The sequence below is a fragment of the Odocoileus virginianus genome, chromosome 19, assembly GCF_023699985.2.
Source record: "Odocoileus virginianus isolate 20LAN1187 ecotype Illinois chromosome 19, Ovbor_1.2, whole genome shotgun sequence".
Taxonomy (NCBI): Eukaryota; Metazoa; Chordata; class Mammalia; order Artiodactyla; family Cervidae; genus Odocoileus; species Odocoileus virginianus.
The window spans coordinates 44,950,967-44,974,827 of NC_069692.1; the positions used below are offsets into that span (position 1 = coordinate 44,950,967).

The 23,861-nt window shown below is 44.4% G+C and overlaps 2 protein-coding genes across 2 annotated transcripts in view; one reads left to right on the top strand and one right to left on the bottom strand.

Moving 5' to 3' along the window:
- HTR1E (5-hydroxytryptamine receptor 1E) overlaps positions 1-17,691 on the bottom strand; it is a 95,442-nt gene extending 77,751 nt beyond the window's left edge. The window contains exon 1 of the mRNA XM_020879130.2: positions 17,605-17,691. The gene's annotated coding sequence lies outside the window, so the exon portion shown is untranslated. The remainder of the gene's footprint in view (positions 1-17,604) is intronic.
- The window catches only part of LOC110128392 (uncharacterized), a 323,980-nt gene continuing 310,816 nt past the window's right edge, over positions 10,698-23,861 (top strand). Inside the window, exons 1-2 of the mRNA XM_070450232.1 lie at positions 10,698-10,772; positions 17,435-17,920. Coding sequence (XP_070306333.1) covers positions 10,698-10,772; positions 17,435-17,920 — 561 coding nt within the window. The remainder of the gene's footprint in view (positions 10,773-17,434; positions 17,921-23,861) is intronic.

Here is a 23,861-nt window from a genome sequence, read left to right on the forward strand (position 1 = left end):
GCATCTGCTGCATTGCAGGTGGATTTTTTTTTTTTTTTTAACCATTGAGCCACCAGGGAAGCCCCACATGCCTTGAGGTATGGCCAAATAAATAAAGAGAAGTGTTTAAAAAATAAGCAAAAAAAAAAAAAGAACTTTGTGAGGCCTTTACAGAGAAGTTCTCCACTCAAAGGAGAATTTATATTTTAATAACAGGCAATGTAGCTATCTGAAAAAAAAATTAATAATAAAATTTAAAAGGCAGCCCATATTTGAATAGTGTGGCAATAAATGCTAGGTAATATGGACTTTTTTCAAGGAGGAGAGTGGGATTTTTTTATAATTCAAGGGAGTGACCTGACTCTTAATATTTAATGGTGACAAGGAATTTGAATGTAATAGTCTTGTTTAGAAAATGTTTTATTCATTGTGCATTTAGGTATTAGACTAATTCTCGGTGGAGAAATTCACCAGGCAGCTGTGTATTTGTTTGCCACATGCCACGTTCTCTCTGAGCCAGACATGATGAAATCTGATTTACATTTGGGAGAGACTAGCTGCCTTCCCAGCAAGCACACTCCCCTAGTGCGCAACAGTAATGGGGGCCTGCTAACTGAGGGCATTCTGCTGGAGCAACTGGTTTAATGGGAAAGTATATTCTATTTAGGGGCTTCCCAGATGGCACAGGGGTAAAGAATCTGCCTGTCAATGCAGCGGACTCAAGAGATCCAGGTTCCATCCCTGGGTTGGGAAGATCTCCTCCAGGAGGTAATGGCAAGCCACTCCAGCGTTCTTGCCTGGAAAATTCCAAGGACAGAGGAGGCTGTTGGGCTACACATTGTCCATGGGGTTGCACAGAGTCAGACACAACTGAGCGCACGCACACACATATTTTATTAAGAAATAAGAAGTCGGGAAAGGGAGCAAGTATTCCCTTTTCAGTCACTTGTAACAGAAATTACAATAAAATGCATTCTAATTTTAATTAAATATATGTATAACTAAATAATAATCACATACATTACAAATATATTTATTATCAAATATAAAACTATAATTAGAAATATATTTACAATTAAATACACTTAATTAAATTTATTTTAATAAAAGATATCCAGTTACAGATTAAAACCTACAGTCCTAACGGTAGGGTCTGGTCCCTGCTGGTAACATGAAGTTATTTTGTGGGTCCTAGATTTCCTTCCAATGCTTTGACAGAAGTATTCAAATACATACACAAAAACCCTCTCAAAGCTTAATGTTTAAATCTCTGCTGTAAAGATGATGACATGGTTAACTGAGTGGAGAAGAGAGAAGACCTACGTTTGAATTTTAGGTTGGCCAGCAAGCTCTGAGTGAAACAGGTCACTTAACTCCCCTGTTTCACTTTCTGCTTTCAAGTTACCATCACCAGCAGCAGTGGCACGGTTATACGGCACTTAGGAGGCGCCAGGCAGAGCGCTAAGCACTTTTCACATATTAATACACTCAACTCTCCATTCTTCTCATTGAAGCTGAGGTGACGGGGAAGGTTGTGTTCACGACCTTTCCCGAGATGGATGTACAATTAAGCTCCGAAATCTTCTTACCACAACTCAAAAATGTATAAAGTATGAATTTATACTATCTTAATCACAACTCCTCTCCATCAGTTGAGAGTGTAAGATCCCTGGATTAGGGAGAATCTTTTCAAACACACATGACACAAATCCTCTTTAACTGATTTATGCAAAAAAAAAAAAAAAAGGTGGGGCGGCGGAAACTGCTAGGGAGATTTTAATGTCCAAGGTAGATTCAGGCACAGCTGGATCAAGAAAGTAAAAAAGTAAATCAGGACTCTTTTTCATCTCTTCTTTCCACCATATAAGATGTTATCTTTAGGGGTCTTTGCCTTTATATCAGATCCCAGCAGTTTATGCAGTTCGAGGCAGAAATCCTCAAATCTGCACAGTGGATACAGGGGTTTTGGCGGCACCGGTAAACCTCTGAACTGAATTTCACCAGTTCTGATTGGTCTGTCCTGGATCACAGGGCATCCCTGAACCAATTACAGGGGCTAGAAGTGCAAGATGTTGCCACTGGTCTGGGTTATGTGTAACTCTCGGAGCCAAGGGTACATTCAGTTCGACCTGAGCGGGTCGTACAAACGGAGAGTAAAGAGGAGTGGTTCTTCAAGAAAAATCAGGTCACTGTTAGAGTAAGGAGGATGGATGCTGGGGAGGGACAAAAAGACAGACGCCACTCCAACTAGACTGCTGCTTTGGCAATTTCCAGCACTGAAAGGCTACACATTTCAGCCAAAGGAGGGGAGGAAGGGAAAGAAAAGGCTATGCTATGTGTGATAGTCCTATCCATAATGAAATTACCCAAACTCATTTTCTACGTAGTGACCACAAGAACTCCTCTGCCACAGATCACTTACTAAAATTACCAGAATAATAAAAGGCAACGATTTAAGTAAAGTAAAAGATTTCACACTATATATATGTTATATATATATATATGTAATATATATGTTATAGTATTGAATTTATATAACTTCACACTATAATTTTATAGTATTAAAAACTGACAATCTAAAACCCTGTAGTAATGATTGGTTAAATGTTACAATAATATCCTACAATACATTATATATTTATTAGAAGAGATGTTTTAAACATTAATTATAAGTGAAACTAATGATATTAAAGATGTAATGTTAATTGGAAAAGTTAATGGATACAAAAAACACATAGTACTTTTCCAGATGTGCCCAATCTATAGTACTTGACATATGTCAGAAACTAAGCTAATTAGAGAAATATAATCCTTTCTATTGCAAAAATACTAATTACATTACACTTGCATTGTAAACTCAGTTGAGTTCAGTTCAGTAGCTCATTCATGTCTGATGCTTTGTGACCCCACGGACTGCAGCATGCCAGGCTTCCCTGTCTAACACCAACTCCCGGAGCTTACTCAAACTCATGTCCACTGAGTCGGTGATGCCATCCAATCATCTCATTCTCTGTCGTCCTCTTCTTCTCCCACCTTCAATCATTCCCAGCATCAGGGTCTTTTCCAATGAGTCAGTTCTTCACATCAGGTGGCCAAGGTATTGGAGTTTCAGTTTCAGCATCAGTGCTTCCAGTGAACATTCAGGACTGATTTCCGTTAGGATGGACTGGTTGGATCTCCTTGCAGTCCAAGGGACTCTCAAGAGTCTTCTCCAACACCACAGTTCAAAAGCGTCAATTCTTCAGTGCTCAGCTTTCTTTATAGTCCAACTCTCACATCCATACATAACTACTGGAAAAACCATAGCTGACTAGATGAACCTTTGTTGGCAAAGTAATGCCTCTGCTTTTTAATATGCTGTCTAGGAGGTCATAACTTTTCTTCCAAAGAGCAAGCATCTTTTAATTTCATGGCTTCAGTCACCATCTGCAGTGATTTTGGAGCCCCCAAAATAAAGTCTGTCACTGTTTCCATTGTTTCCTCATCTATTTACCATGAAGTGATGGGACTGGATACCATGATCTTAGTTTTCTGAATGTTGAGTTTTAAGCCAACCTTTTCACTCTCTTTTTTCACTTTCATCAAGAGGCTCTTTAGTTCTTCTTCACTTTCTGCCATAAGTGTGGTGTCATCTGCATATCTGAGGTTATTGATATTTCCCCTGGCAATCTTGATTCCAGCTTGTGCTTCCTCCAGCCCAGCGTTTCTCATGATGTACTCTGCATAAAAGTTAAATAAGCCGGGTGACAACACATAGCTTTGAGGTACTCCTTTACTGATTTGTACCAGTCTGTTGTTCCATGTCCAGTTCTAACTGTTGCTTCTTGACCTGCAGACAGATTTCTCAGGAGGCAGGTAAGGTGATCTGGTATTCCCATCTCTTGAAGAATTTTCCACAGTTTGTTGTGATCTACACAGTCAAAGACTTTGGCATAGTCAATAAAGCAAAAGTCGATGTTTTTCTGGAATTCTCTTGCTTTTTCAATGATCCAGAGGATGTTGGCAATTTCATCTCTGGTTCCTTTGCCTTTTCTAAATCCAGCTTGGACATCTGGAAGTTCACGGTTCATGTACTGTTGAAGCCTGGCTTGGAGAATTTTGAGCATTACTTTGCTAGCATGTGAGATGAGTGCAATTGTGTGGTAGTTTGAGCATTCTTTAGGATTGCCTTTCTTTGGGCTTGGAATGAAAACTGACCTTTTCCAGTCCTGTGGCCACTGTTGAGTTTTCCAAATTTGCTGGCATATTGAGTGCAGCACTTTCACAGCATCATCTTTTAGGATTTGATATAGTTCAACTGGAATTCCATCACCTCCACTAGCTTTGTTCATAGTGATGCTTCCTAATGCCCACTTAGCATTCCAGAATGTCCGGCTCTAGGTGAGTGATCACACCACTGTGGTTATCTGGGTCATGAAGATCTTTTTTGTACAGTTCTGTGTATTCTTGCCACCTCTTCTTAATATCTTCTGCTTCTGTTAGGTCCATACCATTTCTGTCCTTTATTGTGCCCATCTTTGCATGACATATTCCCTAGATATATGGAACCCCTTTCTGTGCATTTGACTTGCAGGTCAGATTCCAAAAACTCTATTTGCATCCACTTTTCAGTGCAGCCTATTTTGTAAGCAAAGCAGGATAAGATTAAGCCATATAAAATTACTGTAAAAATTTGGAGCAGCTGGATTTTATACATACACTTAAAACATAACTGATAAAAGTCACATCTGTTCAGCTGAACTGTCAACAAGGGACCAAGGAGCAGCAGCTGAACTGTATCATTATCTTTACACTTGTCATCGTTATCATCACCATCAACATTGTCATCATTGCTCATTTTCTTTAGGTTTCAGCATAATTTTATCAATATATATACTATTACATTTTATCCTGGCAAGGCTCTTATTAGTATTGCTCTTATAAGAGAACTAAGGCATGAAATAAATAAGTGGTTATTCCAAGGTCATTCACAGAAAAAGGTGTAGAATTCAGACCACTTACTCCTCGATTTGCTGTTTTTATATCACCATCTATAGTCTGGAACTAGATTGTCAACATTATAGAGCTAATCAAACCTTGATTTTACATGGATATTTACATTTTACAAATTTCTTTTACATATATTATAATAGGTCACAATCATTCTAAGTTCATTCTAAGAACAGCACTGTGCTGTGCTTAGTCACTCGGTCATGTCCGACTCTTTGCAACCCCGTGGACTGTAGCCCGCCAGGCTCCTCTGTCCATGGGGATTCTCCAGGCAAGAATACTGGCGTGGGTTGCCTATTCCTTCTCCAGGGGATCTTCCCCACCCAGGAACTGAACCCAGGTCTCCTGCATTGCAGGAGGGTTCTTTACCAGCTGAGCTACAAGAACAGGACTGTGCGGCTCTGACAGCAGTTTGTACTGACCTGAGTTCTTATCAAACAGCTTTGCATGTATCACCATCCTGTGGCCGGCACCCTAAGAGGGCCCAGCGATCTGTGCCTCCTGACACTCATGCCCCCGTGTAGCTCCCCTGATGTAGGCTGCGGCTAGTGTCTTGTCTGTAATGAACAGACAAGTGATGGAATGACACTTCTGAAATTAGGTTATACAAAGAGTGCAACTTCCATCCTGGAATCTTTCACTCTCAGCCCTCGCTCTGGGGAAAGCACGCTGCAACACGTGGGAGAAGCAAGCTGTGCTGATAATAGCCCTATTGAGAGGGGCATGCAATCCTGAACCTAAGTCTCCAGCCAGACAGGATCTGAGGCTTGTCAATAGTTACACGAGTGAGTCTGAAAGTGGATCTTCCTTCAGTTGTGCCGTGAGATGTCTATAGTCCTGACTGACACTCTGGTTGCCGCCTTCTGAGAAACCTGAACCAGAAGACCCAGCTGAGCCATGCCCAGATTCCTCATTCACATGAAACCTGACATAAGTCAAAGTCTGTTGTTTTAAGCCATTAGGTTTGGGGTAATTTGTTATGCTGCAGTGGATAATTAACGCATATTTTAAATTCCCACAGTAGTCCTATGAGGTAGGTCTATTATGCCAGCCCTAACAAATGAGGACATTAAGATTTAAAGAGCTAAGCAATTTCCCCCAAAGCAAACAGTTAATAAGCGGCTGAGCTGGGACCTGAACCTGGCTTGCTGAGCTCCAGAGCTTGAGTTCGATGCTGAATTACCCCTCTAGGAGGAAGATAAGATGCAGTTTGACTCAACACAGGTGATCATGGAGAGGATGAATCCCTAGAGCACACGCTGATTTGAGAAACTTTTCTAAAAGAAGGCTAAGTTGGCAGGGCATTACTGTCCTATGGTAATGATGATAAGGGCTTCCCTGGAGGCTCAGTGGTAAAGAATCCATCCACAGTGCAGCAGACATGGGGAGACGCAGGTGTGACCCCTGGGTCGGGAAGATCCGCTGGAGGAGAACATAGCAACCCACTCCAGTGTTCTTGCCTGGATAATCCCATGGACATAGGAGCCTGGTGGGCTACAGTTTATGGGGTTGCAAAGAGTTGGACATGACTTAGTGACTAAAGTACCACCACCAGCAATGACGATAGACCATGAAGCTTAGAAGCCAGAAGGCTGAGATATTAATACAGGTCCTCTGCTCCATGCATCCTCACCCTTAGAGTCATGCTAATTGTTATTACACTGGCAAACTATATGCTACAAATACTACATATTTTAATATATATTAATAACCAGTAATATGCAACAATAATAAAAAGCTGTGAACTATATTCATTAAAATAAATAAAATATTATAATATTTTGGTTTCTTACTACTGTATTTTATAATACTGTGTGAATCATAAATTATTCATTAAATACATGCTAATGTTTGCTGGGAGAAATATCAACAACCTCTGATATGAGATGACACCACTCCAGTGGCAGAAAGTGAAGACAACCTAAAGAGCCTCTTGATAAAAGTGAAAGAGAGAGTGAAAAAGCTGGTTTAAAAGTCAACATTAAAAAACTAAGATCATGGCATCTGGCCCCATCACTTCATGGCAAATAGATGGGGAAAAGTGGAAACAGTAACAGATCTTGTTTTCTTGGGCTCCAAAATCATTGTGGACAATGACTGTGACTGCAGTCATGGAATTAAAAGACACTTGTTCCTTGGAAGAAAACCTCTGACAAACTGAGACAGCATGTTAAAAAGCAGAGACGTCACTTTTGCTGACAGAGGTCCGTCTGGTCAAAACTACGGTTTCTCCAGCAGTCATGTATGCATGTGAGAGCTGGACCACAAAGAAGGCTGAGCACCAAAGAACTGATGCTTTTCAACTGTGGTGTTAGAAAGGATTTTTGAAAGTCCCCTAGACAGCAAGGAGATCAAACCAGTCAATCCTAAAGGGAATCAATCCTGAATATTCACTGCAAAGGCTGATGCTGAAGCTGAAGCTCCAAGACTCTGGCTGCTACTGCTGCTAAGTCACTTCAGTCGTGTCCAACTCTGTGCGACCCCATCCCTGGGATTCTCCAGGCAAGAACACTGGAGGGGGTTGTCATTTCCTTCTCTAATGCATGAAAGTGAAAAGTGAAAGTGAAGTCGCTCAGTCATGTCTGACTCTTCGCGACCCCACGGACTGCAGCCCACCAGGCTCCTCCGTCCATGGGATTTTCCAGGCAAGAGTACTGGAGTGGGGTGCCATTGCCTTCTCCAGACTCTGGCTACCTAATGTGAAAAGGCGACTCATTGGAAAAGGCCCTGAAGCTGAGAAGGACTGAGGGCAGGAGAACAAGCCAGCAACAGAGGATGAGACCGTTGGATGGCATCACGGACTCGATGGACATGAATTGGAGCAAACTTCGGGAGACAGTGGGGGACAGAGGAGCCTGGTGTGCCGCAGTCCATGGGGTTGCAAAGAGTTGGACATGACTGAGCGACTGAACAACGACAACCACAAATTGCCCTGGGTATGCTGGGAAAACTGCCCCATCAGCATACCAGGAGCACGGCCTCTGCCACCGAACTGAAAGATGAAACACGTCTCATGAGCTCTGAGGCTTCTGTTTCCTCCAGAGTAATTTTTCCTGCTTCTTGGTAAAACGCTTCATTTATATTTAAGCCACTAAACCCTGGGCTCAGCACATTTTGGTCTTCCAATGTCTTGGACATCAGGTAAGGCCTCAGATGGTCTTAGAAACAGGCTTATCAGGTCACAGAAAGGGTGAGGAGATTACATGGCTCTATCAGTTTAGAATCTATGAAATAAAACATGTTCGCCAATATAAATGCATGTGCAAATTTATTTGCTAATAGCTAATTAAATGGCATATTTAATACTTGATTTTTTTAAAAGCATCTTTGTAAGGAACTGAATTAGCTTCAGAGCAACAGACTGATCTGAAAGTTAAAACAGTTCAAATGAAAACATAATGAAATAGGAAACCCTGCTTCTTTCTTTGAATTTTTACTTAAACTATTCTGGACTATATGGTAGGTGAGTATTTACAGAGTGATAAATGTGCAACTCTCAAGTCAGGTGATAACCATTTCCTTGAGGAGGGCAGAGTTCAACATTAAAATCTGCACTATGAAATAAACTTTTAAGATGCAAGCGACTTATCGTCAAAAAGAACTCAAGCAACAAATATTGGTGAGAAAGTGAAGAAAAGGGAACCGTCATACAAACTGCAAGTAGGAATTTAAACCAGTGTAGCTACTGTGTAAAACGGTATGAGGGTTTCTTAAATAAATCAAAAATAGAACTACCATATGACCCAGCAATTCCACTTCTGAGTGTATATATGAAAAACAAGATACATGCAGAACAATGCTCAGAGCAGCATTATTTACAGTTGCCAAGATACAGAAGCAAGCTAAGTGTCCATCAGCAGATGCCTGGATGAAGGAGATGTGGTGTCCATGCACAACGGAGGAGCACTCAGCCAATGAAACCTTCTTGCCGTTTGCGGCAACATGGACGGGCTTGGGGCCTCGCTGCTGGCTCAGCGGTGAAGAATCCACCTGCAATGCAGAAGCCGCAGGAGACACGAGTTCGATCCCTGGGTCAGGAAGATCCCCTGGAGGCGGGCACGGCCACCCACTCCAGTGTTCTGTCCTGTAGAATCCCACGGGCAGAGGCACCTGGTGGGCTACAGTCCACGGGGTCCCAAAGAGTCAGACACAACTGAGGCTACTTAGCAGGCATGCATGGATGGCCTTGGAGGGCATTACGCTAAGTGAGATAAGTCAGAGAAAGAAATACTGTGTGATATCACTTACACGTGGGGTCTAACATGAGAATGACAGTTCCTGCCTCAGTGGGCCATTTGTGAAGTCCAGAGAGGAAACATTCTTTTTTTAAAAGTTAATTTATCTATTTTAATTGGAGGCTAATTGCTTTCCAATATTGTGGTGGTTTTGCCATACACCGACATGAATCAGCCACGGGTGTTCATGTGTCCCCCACCCCAACCCCCGTCCCACCCCCCTCCCCTCCCCATCCCCCGGGCTGTCCCAGAGCGCGGCTTTGAGTGCCCTGCGTCATGCATTGAACTTGCACTGGCGATCAGTTTCACACACAGTACTATAGGCGCTTCAGTGCTGTTCCCGAGAGGAAACATTCTCGCCCACGGGTTCTGTGCCGTGGAATTCGGTCAGAAATCCACCACGCTCTACTTTCTACAAGGCCAGCGCCACACCCTTCCCAGATTTAGGCCAAGATTATGTCCACAACACCCACTACAGGAATGATAATGCAAACAGGAATTGTAAGAAGACCTCCGTTTCTTCACAGCCTGTGTTACACGGCCCTTTCTCTTCTCCCCGCAGTAGGTCTCTGAGGCAGGAAGGGTCATTCTCCTGTCAGCGACGGGACAACTGAAGTCTAAAGTAGTCCAAGAAATTACTGGAGGTGATAAGGGAGGAGGAGGAATCAGACTGCCATCAAGAAAAGCAAACCGGAGAACTGCAGTAAGAATGTTCGAGGAAACGAATGCGACAGAGGCCAGAAAATCCATTAACATTTTCTTAACAGACTGTTTTTTATCAGGATGCTTTTGCAGACACTAAAACTGTTTTTGAAAGGAGACCAACCTGAGGGAAGAAAAGCAAATAGCACCCAGGAAAGGAGCTGGGATGGATGCAGACTAATTCTGCCCTTTCTGGGTCGGAAACGTGCCGTGGAGAGGCTCTTGCCGGGAATTCACTATACACAGCCGTGCAGCAGTCTTGGCATTGAAGGCGAAGGTGGAACGCATCGCAAGGTCAGAGGCAGAGTGCCCAGCTCGGGGCTGCGCGTCCGGTGCAGGAGCAGGGATTTCCCAGCAGAATCTGCTCTGAGAGGTTGCTTGGGCTGCCAAGTGTCAGCCAGCACCTTCTCAACGATGTATGTCAAAACGCCTTCGCGGCATAGCATGTTACTGAGTTGGACAGGCAGAGACAGTAAGCAGAGGTTCTCATGGGTGATTTTTCCGGTGTATTTTCATCATACAGGTCCGGTGAGAAAGGGGCAGTTGTAGCGACGTCTTTCTCCAGCAGTAAGTACAGGTAGCCCATTACGCACGCACACACACAGCTGCTTCACGGTCGTCTGAGAGGTTTCTCCTGGAGACGGTTGACAGTGCACACTCCCCACCTTCTTTCTGCGTCAAGCGGAGAACCTTCTACTACAGGAGTCTGGCCACCCATCCGCTTTGAGTGGTTTAAGTGATGTATTTACTTGCCAGTATGGTGGGGAGGAGAGCTGAGAGGCAAAGTGGCGAATGAGTCACCACACTCTGGACGTTCTTCAGTGGCTTAGGAGCCTGCTAATGAAAACAGTCAACGCAGAACTCACAGTGAGAAGGGCCTGGAAAATGATCTCGTTTAACCCTCTGTAAGTAGAGTCCACATAAAAAATATCCTGAAATGGATGCAGACACACGCTGTCCAGATCCCTCCTTTGAGAAACAGCTTGTACATTCGCAGCAACGTGAAGGACCTGGAGATTGTCATACTGAGCGCAGTCAAGTCAGGCTGAGAGAGAGAAACACCATGTGATGCTGCTTATATGTAGGATCTAAAGAAGGGTACAAGTGAACTTACACAACAAAGTTACAGATGTAGAAAACCAATTTATGGTTACTGGGGGGTAAGGGGTCAGGGGGTGGGATACATTGGGAGACCGGGATGGACATGTATACGCTACTATATATAGAATAGATAACTGGTGCTAGTGGTAAAGAACCCATCTGCCAGTTCAGGAGACGTAAAAGATGCGGGTTCGATCCCTGGGTCAGGAAGATTCTCTGGAGAAGGAAATGGCGAACCACTCCAGTATTCTTGCCTGGAGAAGCCCATGGACGGAGGAGCTTGGCGGGCTGCAGACCGTGGAGTCAGAAAAAGTCGGACACGACTGCAGAGACTTAGCACACTCACACAGGGAGCCCTCCTCAATGCTCCATTTGCCCTAAATGGGAACAGAATCTAAGGAAGAGTGGATGTGTGTATATGTGTAACCGATTCACCTTGCTGTACACCTGAAACTAACACAGCATTGCAAATCAACTATACTCCTATAAAAAGTCTTTTAAAAATTGTAAAATGAAAGGGCTTGTGACCTGGATGCTGGGTTTGGGCCAGGACAGGCTTGAGTGGTCAGCCTTTCGGGAATGACCTCAGCTGCAGACAGCTGAGTTGGGCCCTTCTCAGGGCAGCCACTGTTGGTTACTGCTGGAAGAAGAGTTGTGAAGCCTGACTCCTATGGCCCAGCTTGGGACAATTCTGATAGATCATTCTAGAATGCTCAGACACCCCCACCCCCCCACCCAGGGGCTCACACTGCAGTTCAACTTCTCCTCTTGCCTCATCCTGCTTCCTGCCCTTCCTCTGGTGTGTTTCCCCCCAGGCCTTCCCTAACACACATCCTACACCCTAAGCCCCGTCTCAGGGTGCGTTTCTCAGAGAATCCCGCCTAGGACGTGCCCCTAGTGATCCAGAGAAGAGCACACACTCCATCCGTGGTCCAGCTGCATAGCCAGACTGTTAGTCTTCTAGAAAGTGTTGGCATCTCTCTGCATTTTGTTAACTGGGTCGGTCTCCCTAAACCTACCAGAACAAGACTAGGCTCTCTGCATTCTGTTTCTTTTATTTCCATTCTCTTGCTCTGAATTCTGTCTTGCAATGTAAAAGGTAACAGAAAGTTTTAGCTGATTCATCATCATCTCCTTCCTTTTTTTGTAACTGTGCTGCTGAAAGGAGGTAAAATTAAAGGGAAAAAAGCATATGATTCATAGGTCACCAGTTCAGGAAATATGAAGTAGTTCATGTTCCCTTTTAGGTGACTACTCATTACAATTCGGGGTGTGAGGGGTGCTGGGGCAGGAGGAAGGGACATGGGTGAGCTAGGGGAGAAAGTATTTGAGGCAGAAGCTTAGGTTTGGGCAATTCTTTTAAACTTCTGAGAGACAAGAAATGCACTCTTACTCATTCTTCTCCTGTGTTCTCAGCCTTGGTGAGAAGAAACACGATTCACCAGGTTTAGAAACCTGGAAACAACTCAAATGCCCATTAATGGTAGAATAATTAATTAAACCAGGGTTATCGCTGTTCAGTGGCTAAGTCGCGTCTGACTCTGTGGCCCCGTGGACTGCAGCACGCAGTCCTTCCCTGTCCTTCACCATCTCCCGGAGTTCGCTCAGACTCACGTCCACTGGGTTGGTGATGCCATCCAACTGTCTCATCCTTCGCTGCCCTCTTCTCTTTTCACCTTCAGTCTTTCCCAGCATCAGGGCATTCATATAATACAGTGCAATTTCAACCACAAGTAACCAAGATACTGCTATCACCATCCATAAGAATGAATCTCACAAATGTAAGACTGAGCCAAATCGCAAAAGAAATCATTCTGTGGGATTTATGTGTCTATAAAGCTTAAAATAATCTATGAAGTTGGAAGGCAGGCAGTGGCTTCATTTAGGGAGGAGGGTGAACGAGTGACGGGGCGGGGACAGAAAGGGGATTTGTGTAATGGGGAAGTTCTGTTTCTTATCAGGGTGGCGGTTAGTTACCTGGCTATGTTTACTCTGAGAAAGCTCACTGAGCTTTATGCTTACGATTCGTACACTTTTTGTATGTATATTATTCATAATAAATTCATTCAAAAATCCTGTGATGATCCCCACAGGCCTACAGAGTCAAGTCCAAATTCACTGGATCCCTCCATGGCCAGCGCGGTTTTCAGACCTTCTCTCTAGCGGTTCCCCTTGTTCACTTTACTCACTCTGGATTTTTGCAGCTTCCTGAAGAGGACAGTAGGTCTGGCAGTTGGATGACAAATGTACTTTTTAGACGAATGAATGAACTGTGGGATTGATAATGCTTACACTGCAGTGCCTTTGTTAGCATTGAATAAAAGAATATACGTACAGTTCATAGCACAATTCCTGAAGCATAGCAGATACTTGTGATAGTTCCTTTCCCCTCTCTCCCTTCTACCATCTATGAATGGACTTATGAAAACTCTGTACATTATTAGAATATTGTTGCTGAAGTCATTTTCTGGAAGGTATTGCCTATCACTCTCATTATCCATTCAGTGGACTTTACTCCAAAAAGGTACTCTGACTTGTCTTTGATTCCCAAGAATATAGATCTTGACACAAATTTGACATTCTTGGGCAAGCTGTCCCAACCAAACCCATTCTTTCATGTTTAAGTCAGATGCTTTCTTTGGAAACATCATCATGCTACTATGATAAAGGGATAAAAAATGGCTGCAGATAAGGAGAGACATTTTACAGGGTCTGGTTTTACTTCACCTGGTCACTTTGGGTAGATGGGGCTGTTAGAAGGATCTGAGAGCTTTCAAACTGCTGTTGCTGCTATTGATTGCTAGTTTTCAAAATATTACCTTTTCACTATAAAAATGCTTTCCTTCTCAAGCCAGATTTCATAAAAGACCTTCCATCTGGTCTGTACTGATAACTTGAATCTTGAGATGCTCATTCCTCTTACAACATAAAATGATCCATGTGTTGAAGGACTGGATTTCATAGCTTCTTCCAAAGGATTTTGTCTTCCTAATCCTACAGCTGCATGTGTTGAGAACTGGTCACCAGCAGACAGCTCAAACAACAAATCTGTTACAAATATTCCTCTGCTGATGTGCATTTTTCAGAACTAAAAGCACTAAAATCTATTAGCACAATGACCATAGCGAACCAGTGGATGAAACAAACAAAAAAATAAATGAAAAATGAAAAATAAATCAGAATCAAACTGGTTTAGAATTTTCAAAGATTTTTGCTAATTTATTGTGATCTAGGATGTGGTAATTGACTGAATGATCTGTATAAATTCTGGTTCTCAGTTTCCTAATCCACAAAATGGGGAGATGAACACCAAATTATGACAAGGTGATGGGATATGTTGATGAAAGATCTTTTCATTCCTAGGAAGACAAGACTTTGGAAGGATGACTGGCGCACGTTTCAGGACCCCCAGCACTTTTAGAAAATAACTCAGGGGTGAAGTCAGATGCTCTAAAGAACCACTGCCCATCCCCCCCTTTCTCTTCCCTATCCAGTCATCTACACTTCCCCCTTCCCTTATGGCATTTTCATCTTCAGTGTTTCCCTGAAATTCATGTTCATATAATTTCCCACACATAAAAATGTGGGTGGGGGAGCAAAAAGGAGCATAAAGCATAAGAGGCCCAGATTCACCTTTGTCTTAAGATGACCTTGAAAACATGTGGTATGAACAGTAAATTCTTATTTGGTTGAAATTCACATCTTGAGTAGCCTCAAGCTTGCTTTCTCCTGTAAATAAGCCTTCAGAAATAGAGACGTCCCCTCTCCATAAAAATATTAGACTATGATCTTGTACTTTTAAAGGATAGTATAGAAATAAATTTCCAAGAAAGACTACAGAAAAATGAAAAGACAGCCCATGTATAAAGGTGAAATCAGATGCCTGGTTAGTGCCAAGATAGCCGAGCAGGTCAGAGGCGTCCCTGGTGGCTCAGTGGTAAAGAATCTGCCTGCCAATACAGGAGACCCAGCTTCAATCCCTGGGTTGGGAACAGTCCCCTCGAGAAGGAAATGGCAATCCATTCCAGTGTTCTTGCCTGGGAAATCCCACGGATGGAGGAGCCTGGTGGGCTACAGTCCAGGGGGGTCACAAAGAGCTGGACACGACTTAGCGACTGAACAACAACATCAACCCAGCAAGTCAGGGCCTGAGGCTTTCGACTTTCTATCTGAGCCTTGGGGGATCGTGGTGGTGATGGAGGGGGTTGTTAAAATGTCAGTGAGCAGGTGCTTGAGACAGATGGGGACGAGGTGCTGTTAGTGATATAGTTCACTTCACTGTATCTCATCAAATAGCAGGAAATGGAAGCAGTGCAATGTCACCTGGGCTAGAGATGTATCCTGGATTTTTGTCTTTTCCTGGGCACCACCACTGAGAATGTCTGACTTGTCCTGACGTGGTTATTTTCCTCAAAAGGATATAACAGTATTTAGATGATTGATGCTGACCAGGCATCAATAAGAAGAAATGGTGAGCAGATGTTTTGAACAGATACCAGAAAGGTTAACAAAAGTCACATCAGGACCAGTTGCAAAGGAGGCTGTGGCTGAGGTTTCAGCAGAAGTCCAAGGGAAGAAAGTGCAGGAGCACCAGTCTGGGACACACCCCGTGTAACGTTACCACGGGCCGGGAAGGGGACGAGAAGGGAAGCGTGGGTTTCTATGTTGATTTACATGGAATTTTAAATCTGTCAGCTGGTTGACATAAATGACCAATTTCTGAATACTTTTTAATGTGAAAATAATCTGTGAAGTCGTCATTCCTCAAAATCTTCCCAAAAGGAACAATGACCACCTAGAGGAATGTTTGGGCATGCATTTATGCCAAGACTCTGGACCTGAGCCTTGGATGCATTATTTTTGAGCTCCTTCTCAGCTCTTTCATGATGTCTCAATCTATACAGAGGTCTGCAGCAACCCTTGGGCTTCAACAGCCCACATCAGGTGATGATGACATAATAGTTAAGTTCGATCAACAATAATGAATCAGAATCTGAATGAACTTCTCTGTGCAGCTCTCTAGTGATGAAATACCTGGGCAAAAGTACTTCTCCCACTTTTATGCAGAGAAATGGTTAGCTGTGGAGGTGCTGTGCAATTTTAGAAATAAGCAAAATACTTAGCAATATTAGCAGTACTTAGCAATACTACAATACTAGCAAAATACTTAGTTTTAGGCCTCCCATTTAGGAGGCCTGCTTCATTTTCACATTTCTGTGGTCTGGGGGCTGAAGTTCTGAATGGAGGAAAAAGACAGGCAGATAGAGTTTCTGCATTTGCTAAGTTGGCTTCAGGCACCTCCATTCATTTATTTGTTGAAGACAGGGTCACCTCATTTAATTCAGCAGGAAAACAAGTACACCAGTAAGAGAAGAAAGGCTGGCTCATGATCTCCTCTGTATTCCAAATATGTTTCCCATGGAAGATACTGCACAGGGAACCAGACCCAGGCCCTTGCTTCCTGCCCCTGGAACAGGGTTAATTCAGGGAAGCCCTGGATTCACAAGTCCACCTTGGGTGTTTAACGTCATGCACTTTGCATCTGAGTGTAGAAACTACCATAAGTACATATTGTGGAGCAATGTCAAGTTCAGACCTGAACATATACTACTGTGGAGCTGGGAGTAAGATAAGAATGGTAAGAGGACCCTGAACTATTTAGGAAAACACTCCTCCCCCAATCCACTTGACTATTATTCCCTCCCAGACTCAGAGATTTGATGCAGGAAGTATGGAAAGACAATAAGGAAGGTTAGGAAGAAGCATCCTGGGAGACTGACACCCTCTGTCTTATCCTTCTAAGCCAAGGACAAGCAGGCTTAGGTTGAATACGAGGTCCTACCCCAAACCGGACGCAAACAGAAACACATAAAAAAAGTATATGATATTTTAACAATGCGAAGTTGTTTGATCTTGAGGTAGGAGCAGGAGCCCCTTCCATTTAGCCTCAATTCCCTTTCGTTTTCACTACGTAGAGGGCCAGTCTCTCACCTTGCAGAACTGGGTGGAAGTAGCTCAAGATGAAACTTCCCCGTCTCCACTTCCAAGCTGTATTTGGTAATTAAGTAAATGAGTCACCCCATCACCCCCACACGGGTATTTTCTCTCTCAGGACACAGCACATCCTAATTTTCTGACCGCCGGAGCAACCGCGCGGTCCTTTCTCATCCAAGCTTCTCCCATCAGCGTGGGCTCTGCCCCTCCCTGGCGGTCCCGCGGCCCCCGCAGCCAGCCCTCTCCGCGGAATTCCCATGCAAGTGTTTTCCTCCAAGCACCCCTTTCCCACAATTTATTTAATTTTTAAGCTGCTCAAATCCTTTTGCAAGGAAGTAGGATAAAATTCTCCAAGCACAGTTCGACACAATGTCGACACTCAGGTTTCACAAATTCGGGGGATTGTTTGACCGAGAACCGTGTCCCGTGCAAAGAAGTCTGGAGGCAGGCACGGTGCCCGGGCGACCCCGGTCGCTGCCCTCCCAACCCCCGCCTCCTCTGAACCAAAGACCAGGCAGAAATCCGCCAGCCCGCGACGGAGCCCCTGCCCGGGGCAGGGGTCAAGGGGAAGCCGCGGGCGTCTCGGAAGGCGCGCGCCCCTCACCTTGTGGACTGAGCGCGCAGCCGCCGCACCCTGGGCGAGCCCGGGCGTCCTCTGGTTCCAGAAGTCTCACTCCGAGCCTCTCTTCCTGCTCCCGAGCGTCACCAAAGCGCCGCTTCTCACCGCACCCGGCTGCCGGCCCCTCGGGCGCCCTTTGCCCGCGCGGTGCCCCGGGCTGCGGCAGACCCGGCCCGGAGCGCGGCGCGCAGGGCGGCAGGCGCAGCGCTCCGCCCGCTCTGGGCGCCGGCGCTGGGAGAGGCGGCGAGAGCGGAGCGGGGAGGGCCAGAGGAGGAGCAGGGGCAGTCTGTTAAACCGACCGGTAGGTCACGGCCCTCCAGGACGCCCTGGAACCGAAAACCCGGCGGGTGGGATGGAAAGGCGGGCCGGCGTGCGACGCGGAGCGCGGTGGTGGAGGAGCGCCCGGGGCTCGGAGCTCCGAGCTGCTCCGGGTCTTGCTTAGGCTGCGGAAGAGAAATTCTGGAGCTGACGGCGCCCCAGGGCTCCCACCTGCCAACGCTAGAGGGCAGTGCTGGCCACACTATAAGCTTGGCCTGTGGGGGTGGGGGACGCGGACGAGGGTCCGGCCCTCACGCCCTTTGCGGGCGGCGGCTGGTGGGTGCCCCGAGAGGCAGACCCCGTTCTCCCCTCCCGTGGCGGACTGGGCTGGTAGGCAGAGGAAAAGAGAGGCCTTGGCAGATCTGCACACTGCCTCTCTGCGGTTCCTCCAGGCAAACCCTCTGCAAGGGATTTGTTGCTCAGCTGTCCTCAAGGGGGAAATCCCGGTCAGCATCTACAGGATGCTGCAAGGAGAAGGACGGGAAGAAGAGGCTGGGGGAGCAGTGGGGCAGACTGGGATGGGGAACGGTGGGAGGGGCAGAGATGGGGAAGGCAGAGAAGGAAAGGAGAAGGGGGTGCGTTGGAGCCGACTTCTCGGGTTGGCAGGAGCTGTCGTGATCTTTGCAGTGTTCCGGGAGTGCCCACCTGCCGCAAGGCCAGAGAAGTTTCCCTGGGAGGGACTTGATAGAATCCTGGTGCCGCTGCTGAAGAAAGCGTCCCCAGGGCTAGTTGGTTACCCCCTGCCTGGAGCCTGGGTGGCTCTGAACCCATGAGGCTTTATATAGGTTGATCCCATATTTCAGGGGTAAAATCAAATGATTTGAACCACAACCTTGGCAGATGGCAGAGGAGACGAGGAAGCCACGAAATGAAAGAGAATTTTACATAGACAGTATGATTTGTGGACAGCTTGCTGTAATCTTCATGTTGAAAGGATATTGGAACTTCTGCAGACAACCCTGTGTTTCCCGAAATACTTGCCTTCCTGCTTATCTTTCTTGTGTGCAGCCTCATGGCTAAATGGAGAAGGCAACCCCCCCCCCCCCCCCATAGCTTGGCATTTCTAAAACAAATGAAATCCTCATCTTCAATTCAGAAAGCAAGCATGTGTATCCTTCTTCCTGCCTTCTGGAATGCCTCTCAGGATCAGCCGGTACTGGGTGATGGGTAGGTAGGAGAATCTCGGTGAACAGGGGAAAGGAAAGTTGGTAAACTGAAGTCTTGAATTATGATTTGCTTTTGTCAATCCTATTAAACTAAGAGAAAGGGCTTAAGTGGACTAAAGCCTAATAGGAGGATTGGATGGAAGGATTTTTTTTTTTTCTGCCAAAGAAGATAGTGTTTATAAGTTGTCATTTTAAAAATTAAATTTTTTTCATTTTTCTTGTTTAGTTTAATGATTCTTTTTAAAAATTTGATTTTATTTATATTTTGCATTATTAAATTTTTAAAATTATTTAATTCTTAAAGGTTGCTTTCCATTTGCACTTATTACAAATTATTGGCTATATTTCCCATGTTGTACACTATACCCCTGAGCCTAGTTATACCCAGTAGTTTGTACTTCCCACTCCCCCAGCCCTGCATTGCCACTACCCCTCTTCCCCTAACCATTAGTTGTTGTCTACGTCTGTGAGCCTGCTTCTTTTTTGTTATTGTTATATTTCCTAGTTTGTTTTATTTTTTAGATTCCACATACAAGTGATATCATACAGTATTAGAAAGATTCTTTAAATCCTGTAGTGCTTTACAATGTTCAAAAATTTCACACACGTGATTTTATATAATCCCATAATAACTCCTCCCCCCTCCCCCACTGTATGGTCCCTCCCCACTGGTAACCTGTCCCCACTGGTATCCAGTCGTTCTCTTTATCTGTGAGTTTGCCTCTTTCTGTGTTATTCACTGAAGTGTTGTATTTTGTAGATTCCACATATCAGTGATATATACAGTATTTGTCTTTCTCTGTGACTTACTTCACTCAGCACAATGTCCTCCACATCCATCTATGTTGCTTCAAGTGGCAACATTTCATTCTATTTTATGGCTGAGTAGTGTTCCATTGTATATATGTGCCACATCGTTTTCATCCATTCATCTGCTGATGAACGCATAGCTTGCTTTCATAACTGGGAAGTGGTAAGTAATGCTACGGTAAACATTGGAGTGCACATATCTTTTTTAGTTCAGTGCAGTTCAGTTTAATCCATGCGCTCAGTTGTGTCCAACTCTGCAATCCCATGAACTGTGGCACGCCAGGCTTCCCTGTCCATGACCAACTCCTGGAGCCTGGTCAAACTCATGTCCATTGAGTTGGTGACACCATCCAACCATCTCATCCTGTATCCTTCAGTCTTTCCCAGCATCAAGGTCTTTTCCAATGAGTCAGTTCTTCACATCAGGTGGCCAAAGTATTGAAGTTTCAGCTTCAGCATCAGTCCTTCCAATGAATATTCAGGACTGATTTCCTTTAGGATGGACTGGTTTGATCTCCTTGTTGTCCAAGGGACTCTCAAGAGTCTTCTCCAACACCACAGTTCAAAAGTATCAGTTCTTTGGTGCTCAGCTTTCTTTATAGTCCAACTCTCACATCCATACATGACTACTGGAAAAACCATAGCTTTGACTAGATGGACCTTTGTTGGCAAAGTAATGTATCTGCTTCTTAATATGCTGTCTAGGTTGGTCATAGCTTTTCTTCCAAGGAGCATGCATCTCTTTATTTCATGGCTGCAGTCACCATCTGCAGTGATTTTGGAGCCCAAGAAAATGAAGTCTGTCACTGTTTCCCCATCTATTTGCCATGAAGTAATGGACCTGGATGCCATGATCTTCGTTATTTGAGTGTCAAGATTTAAGCCAGATTTTTCACTCTCCTCTTTCACTTTCATCAAGAAGCTCTTTAGTTCCTCTTCGCTTTCTGTCGTAAGGGTGGTGTCATCTGCATAGCTGAGGTTATTGGTGTTTCTCCCACCAATCTTGATTCCAGTTTGTGTGTCATCCAGTCTAGCATTTCACATGATGTATCTGATGCTGGGAAAGACTGAAGGCAGGGTATTACAGAGGATGAGATACTTTGATACATCATCACCAACTGCATCATCACCGAGTCCTTCACCGACTCGATGGACATGAGTTTGAGTAAGCTCTGGGAGTTTGTGATGGACAGGGAAGCCTGGCATGCTGTAGTTCATGGGGTTGCAAAGAGTTGGGCATTACTGAGTGACTGAATAGAATTGAACTGAACCCTGCATATAAATTAAATAAGCAGGATGACAATATACAGCTTTGACACACTCCTTTCCCAATTTGGAACCAGTCTGTTGTTCTGTGTTCGATTCTAACTGTTGCTTCTTGACCTGCAGACAGATTTCTCAGGAGGCAGGTCAAGTGGTCTGGTATTCCCATCTCTTTAAGAATTTCCCACAGTTTGTTGTGATCCACACAGTCAAAGGCTTTAGTGTAGTTAAGGATGCAGTAGTAGATATTTTTCAGGAATTCTCTTGCTTTTTCTGTGATCCAGCAGATGTTGGCAATTTGATCTCTGGTTCCTCTGCCTTTTCTGAATCCAGCTTGAACATCTGGAAGTTCTCAGTTCTTGTACTATTGAATCCTAGCGTGGAGAATTTTGAGCATTACTTTGCTAGCATGTGAGATGCATGTCATTGTGCAGTAGTTTGAACATTCTTTGGCATTGGCTTTCTTTGGGATTGGAATGAAAACTGGCCTTTTTCAGTCCTGTGGCCACTGCTGAGTTTTTCAAATTTGCTGGCATATTGAGTGCTGCACTTTCATAGCATTATCTTTTAGGATTTGAGATAGCTCAACTGGAATCCCATCACCTCCACTAGCTTTGTTCATAGTGATGCTTCCTAAGGTCCATTTGACTTTGCACTCCAGGATGTCCTGCTCTAGGTGTTTTGTTTTTGTTTGGATATATATCCAGGAGTGGAATTGCTGGGTCAGATGGTAGGTCTGTTTAAGTTTTTTGAGAAACTTCCATGCTGTTTTCCACAGTGGCTGCAGGAATCCAAATCATCATTTTGAAATACGGTTGATGAGAGAGGTGTTATGTAAAAATAAACAGAAAAAGAATCATTTCTCATCTACAAAAAGGAACTCACAGAAGCAAAGTTTTTTAGATACCCCTGGAATAAGTAAGGGCATGGTCTTTCTTACTCTGGCAACTCTGGAGGCCTTCAGGAGATAAAGGCAATTTGAGTTCATTCCATTTTTTAATTTTTTAGATAAGTTAATTTACCTATTCTTTGATCATTGCAGGGTAGGCAACTATGGAAACATATCCTGCGCTTGGAAACTGCTGAACACACCTCAGAATACCCCTGCTTTGGCAGATTTCAGCTTTGTGAAGCTCATGGTTATTTTCAAAGCTATTAATTAACTTCTGGAATATATTTTACCAGTTTTAATGAAAGTTAACATCTGCCTAATTAGGAGCTGATAATTCAATTTGTGGATTGCCCATTTGAATTTCCGCGAGGCTCTGTGAGTGCTTTAACATTGTAGGTGTATGTGAATCACGTACTGATTTCACATAGAGAACTCCTTGCAAGTTATTTTAAAAAGCATCTGTGAGGACTGAGTTGGCGCCCTGAGCCCATGGCATAACAAATTGGTCAGCTTGTAGGGAGAGCTCAAAAGTCATCATGAAGGAATTAACTGATCACATTTATTCATTCAAACATGTTAATGAATGAGTACCCTGTTCCAAGCATTGTACCCCCTGAGCCAATTTCTGAGGATACATTAAAGAATGTAGTTTCACTCACTGATTCACAAAGCAGTAAATCCAGTCCTTAGTAATAGTTGGGCAAATAGGGAAGTCCAGGGATCTGTGGGAACTCAGGGGAATCTAATCCCGCTTGAGTGGCAGCTGGAGGTGGGGGTGGTGGCTGTGTGTGTGTAGGAGGAAGGTGGTTGAAGCAGTGGGGCGTGGGGAGAATGATGAACAATGCATTGACCCCTAGACACATCCAGGTCACACCCATGAGCTTTCCACATGGACGCTGGAACCTTGCTTTAGTATTTGAGGAAGCAAGTGTGCACATTTTCCTACTAGAAGCTAGCCTAGAAGCTTCTTAAGGTAGGGATTGTGTACCATTGTTCATCTCACCAGTACAGAGAAAGCTAAGACCCTAGGAGACACTTACCTGTAACTTCCTACCTCCACTGTGGAAGTAGGGATGAAGTGAGAAGGGATCAGGTTTTGGTGGGGAGCTGCTCACATTTACTGAGCTCACAGAATCCCAGGTGATTTCCGTACATTAGCCCACCAAACAGTTCCAACGGCTGGATGACATAGTTCTTCTCTCTTGCTGTTGACTTAAAAAAATGAGCTTCCAGTTCCTTCAAGATTTGTTGTGGTGTTTTAGTTGCTAAGTCACGTCCGGGTCTTCACAACCCCATAGACGGCAGCACGCCAGGCTTCCCTGATCTTCACTATCTCCTGGAGTTCGCTCAAACTCATGTCCATTGAGGTGGTGATGCTGTCCAACCATCTGAATCTTTCTAGATTTATGGTGTGACAAAAACCAGAGAGAGTATGAGATGTGTACAGTTAGCTTCTGTGTTAGCCAACTCTCAGGAAGTTCCGCTGTGAACAAAGCGTAACTTTGAAATTTCAGTGGCTTATTACAGCCAAGGATTGTGTCTCACCCACAGTACATATAAACTGTGGACTAGTGGGTTCACTGCACACGTCTGTCCTGAGACACAGGCTGATGGAGCCAGACTGTCCTTAGGTGGAGGGAAGGGTGATGGCAGAACATCGCAATGGTTCTTAAAGCTTTTGCTTACTTATAAGGTTAATCATTTCTGCTCACATTCCATTTGCTAAAGCAAATCACGTGGCTGAGTCATGTCAACTGACTTCCTCTTAGTGGGAAGGATTCCAGGGAAAGGCT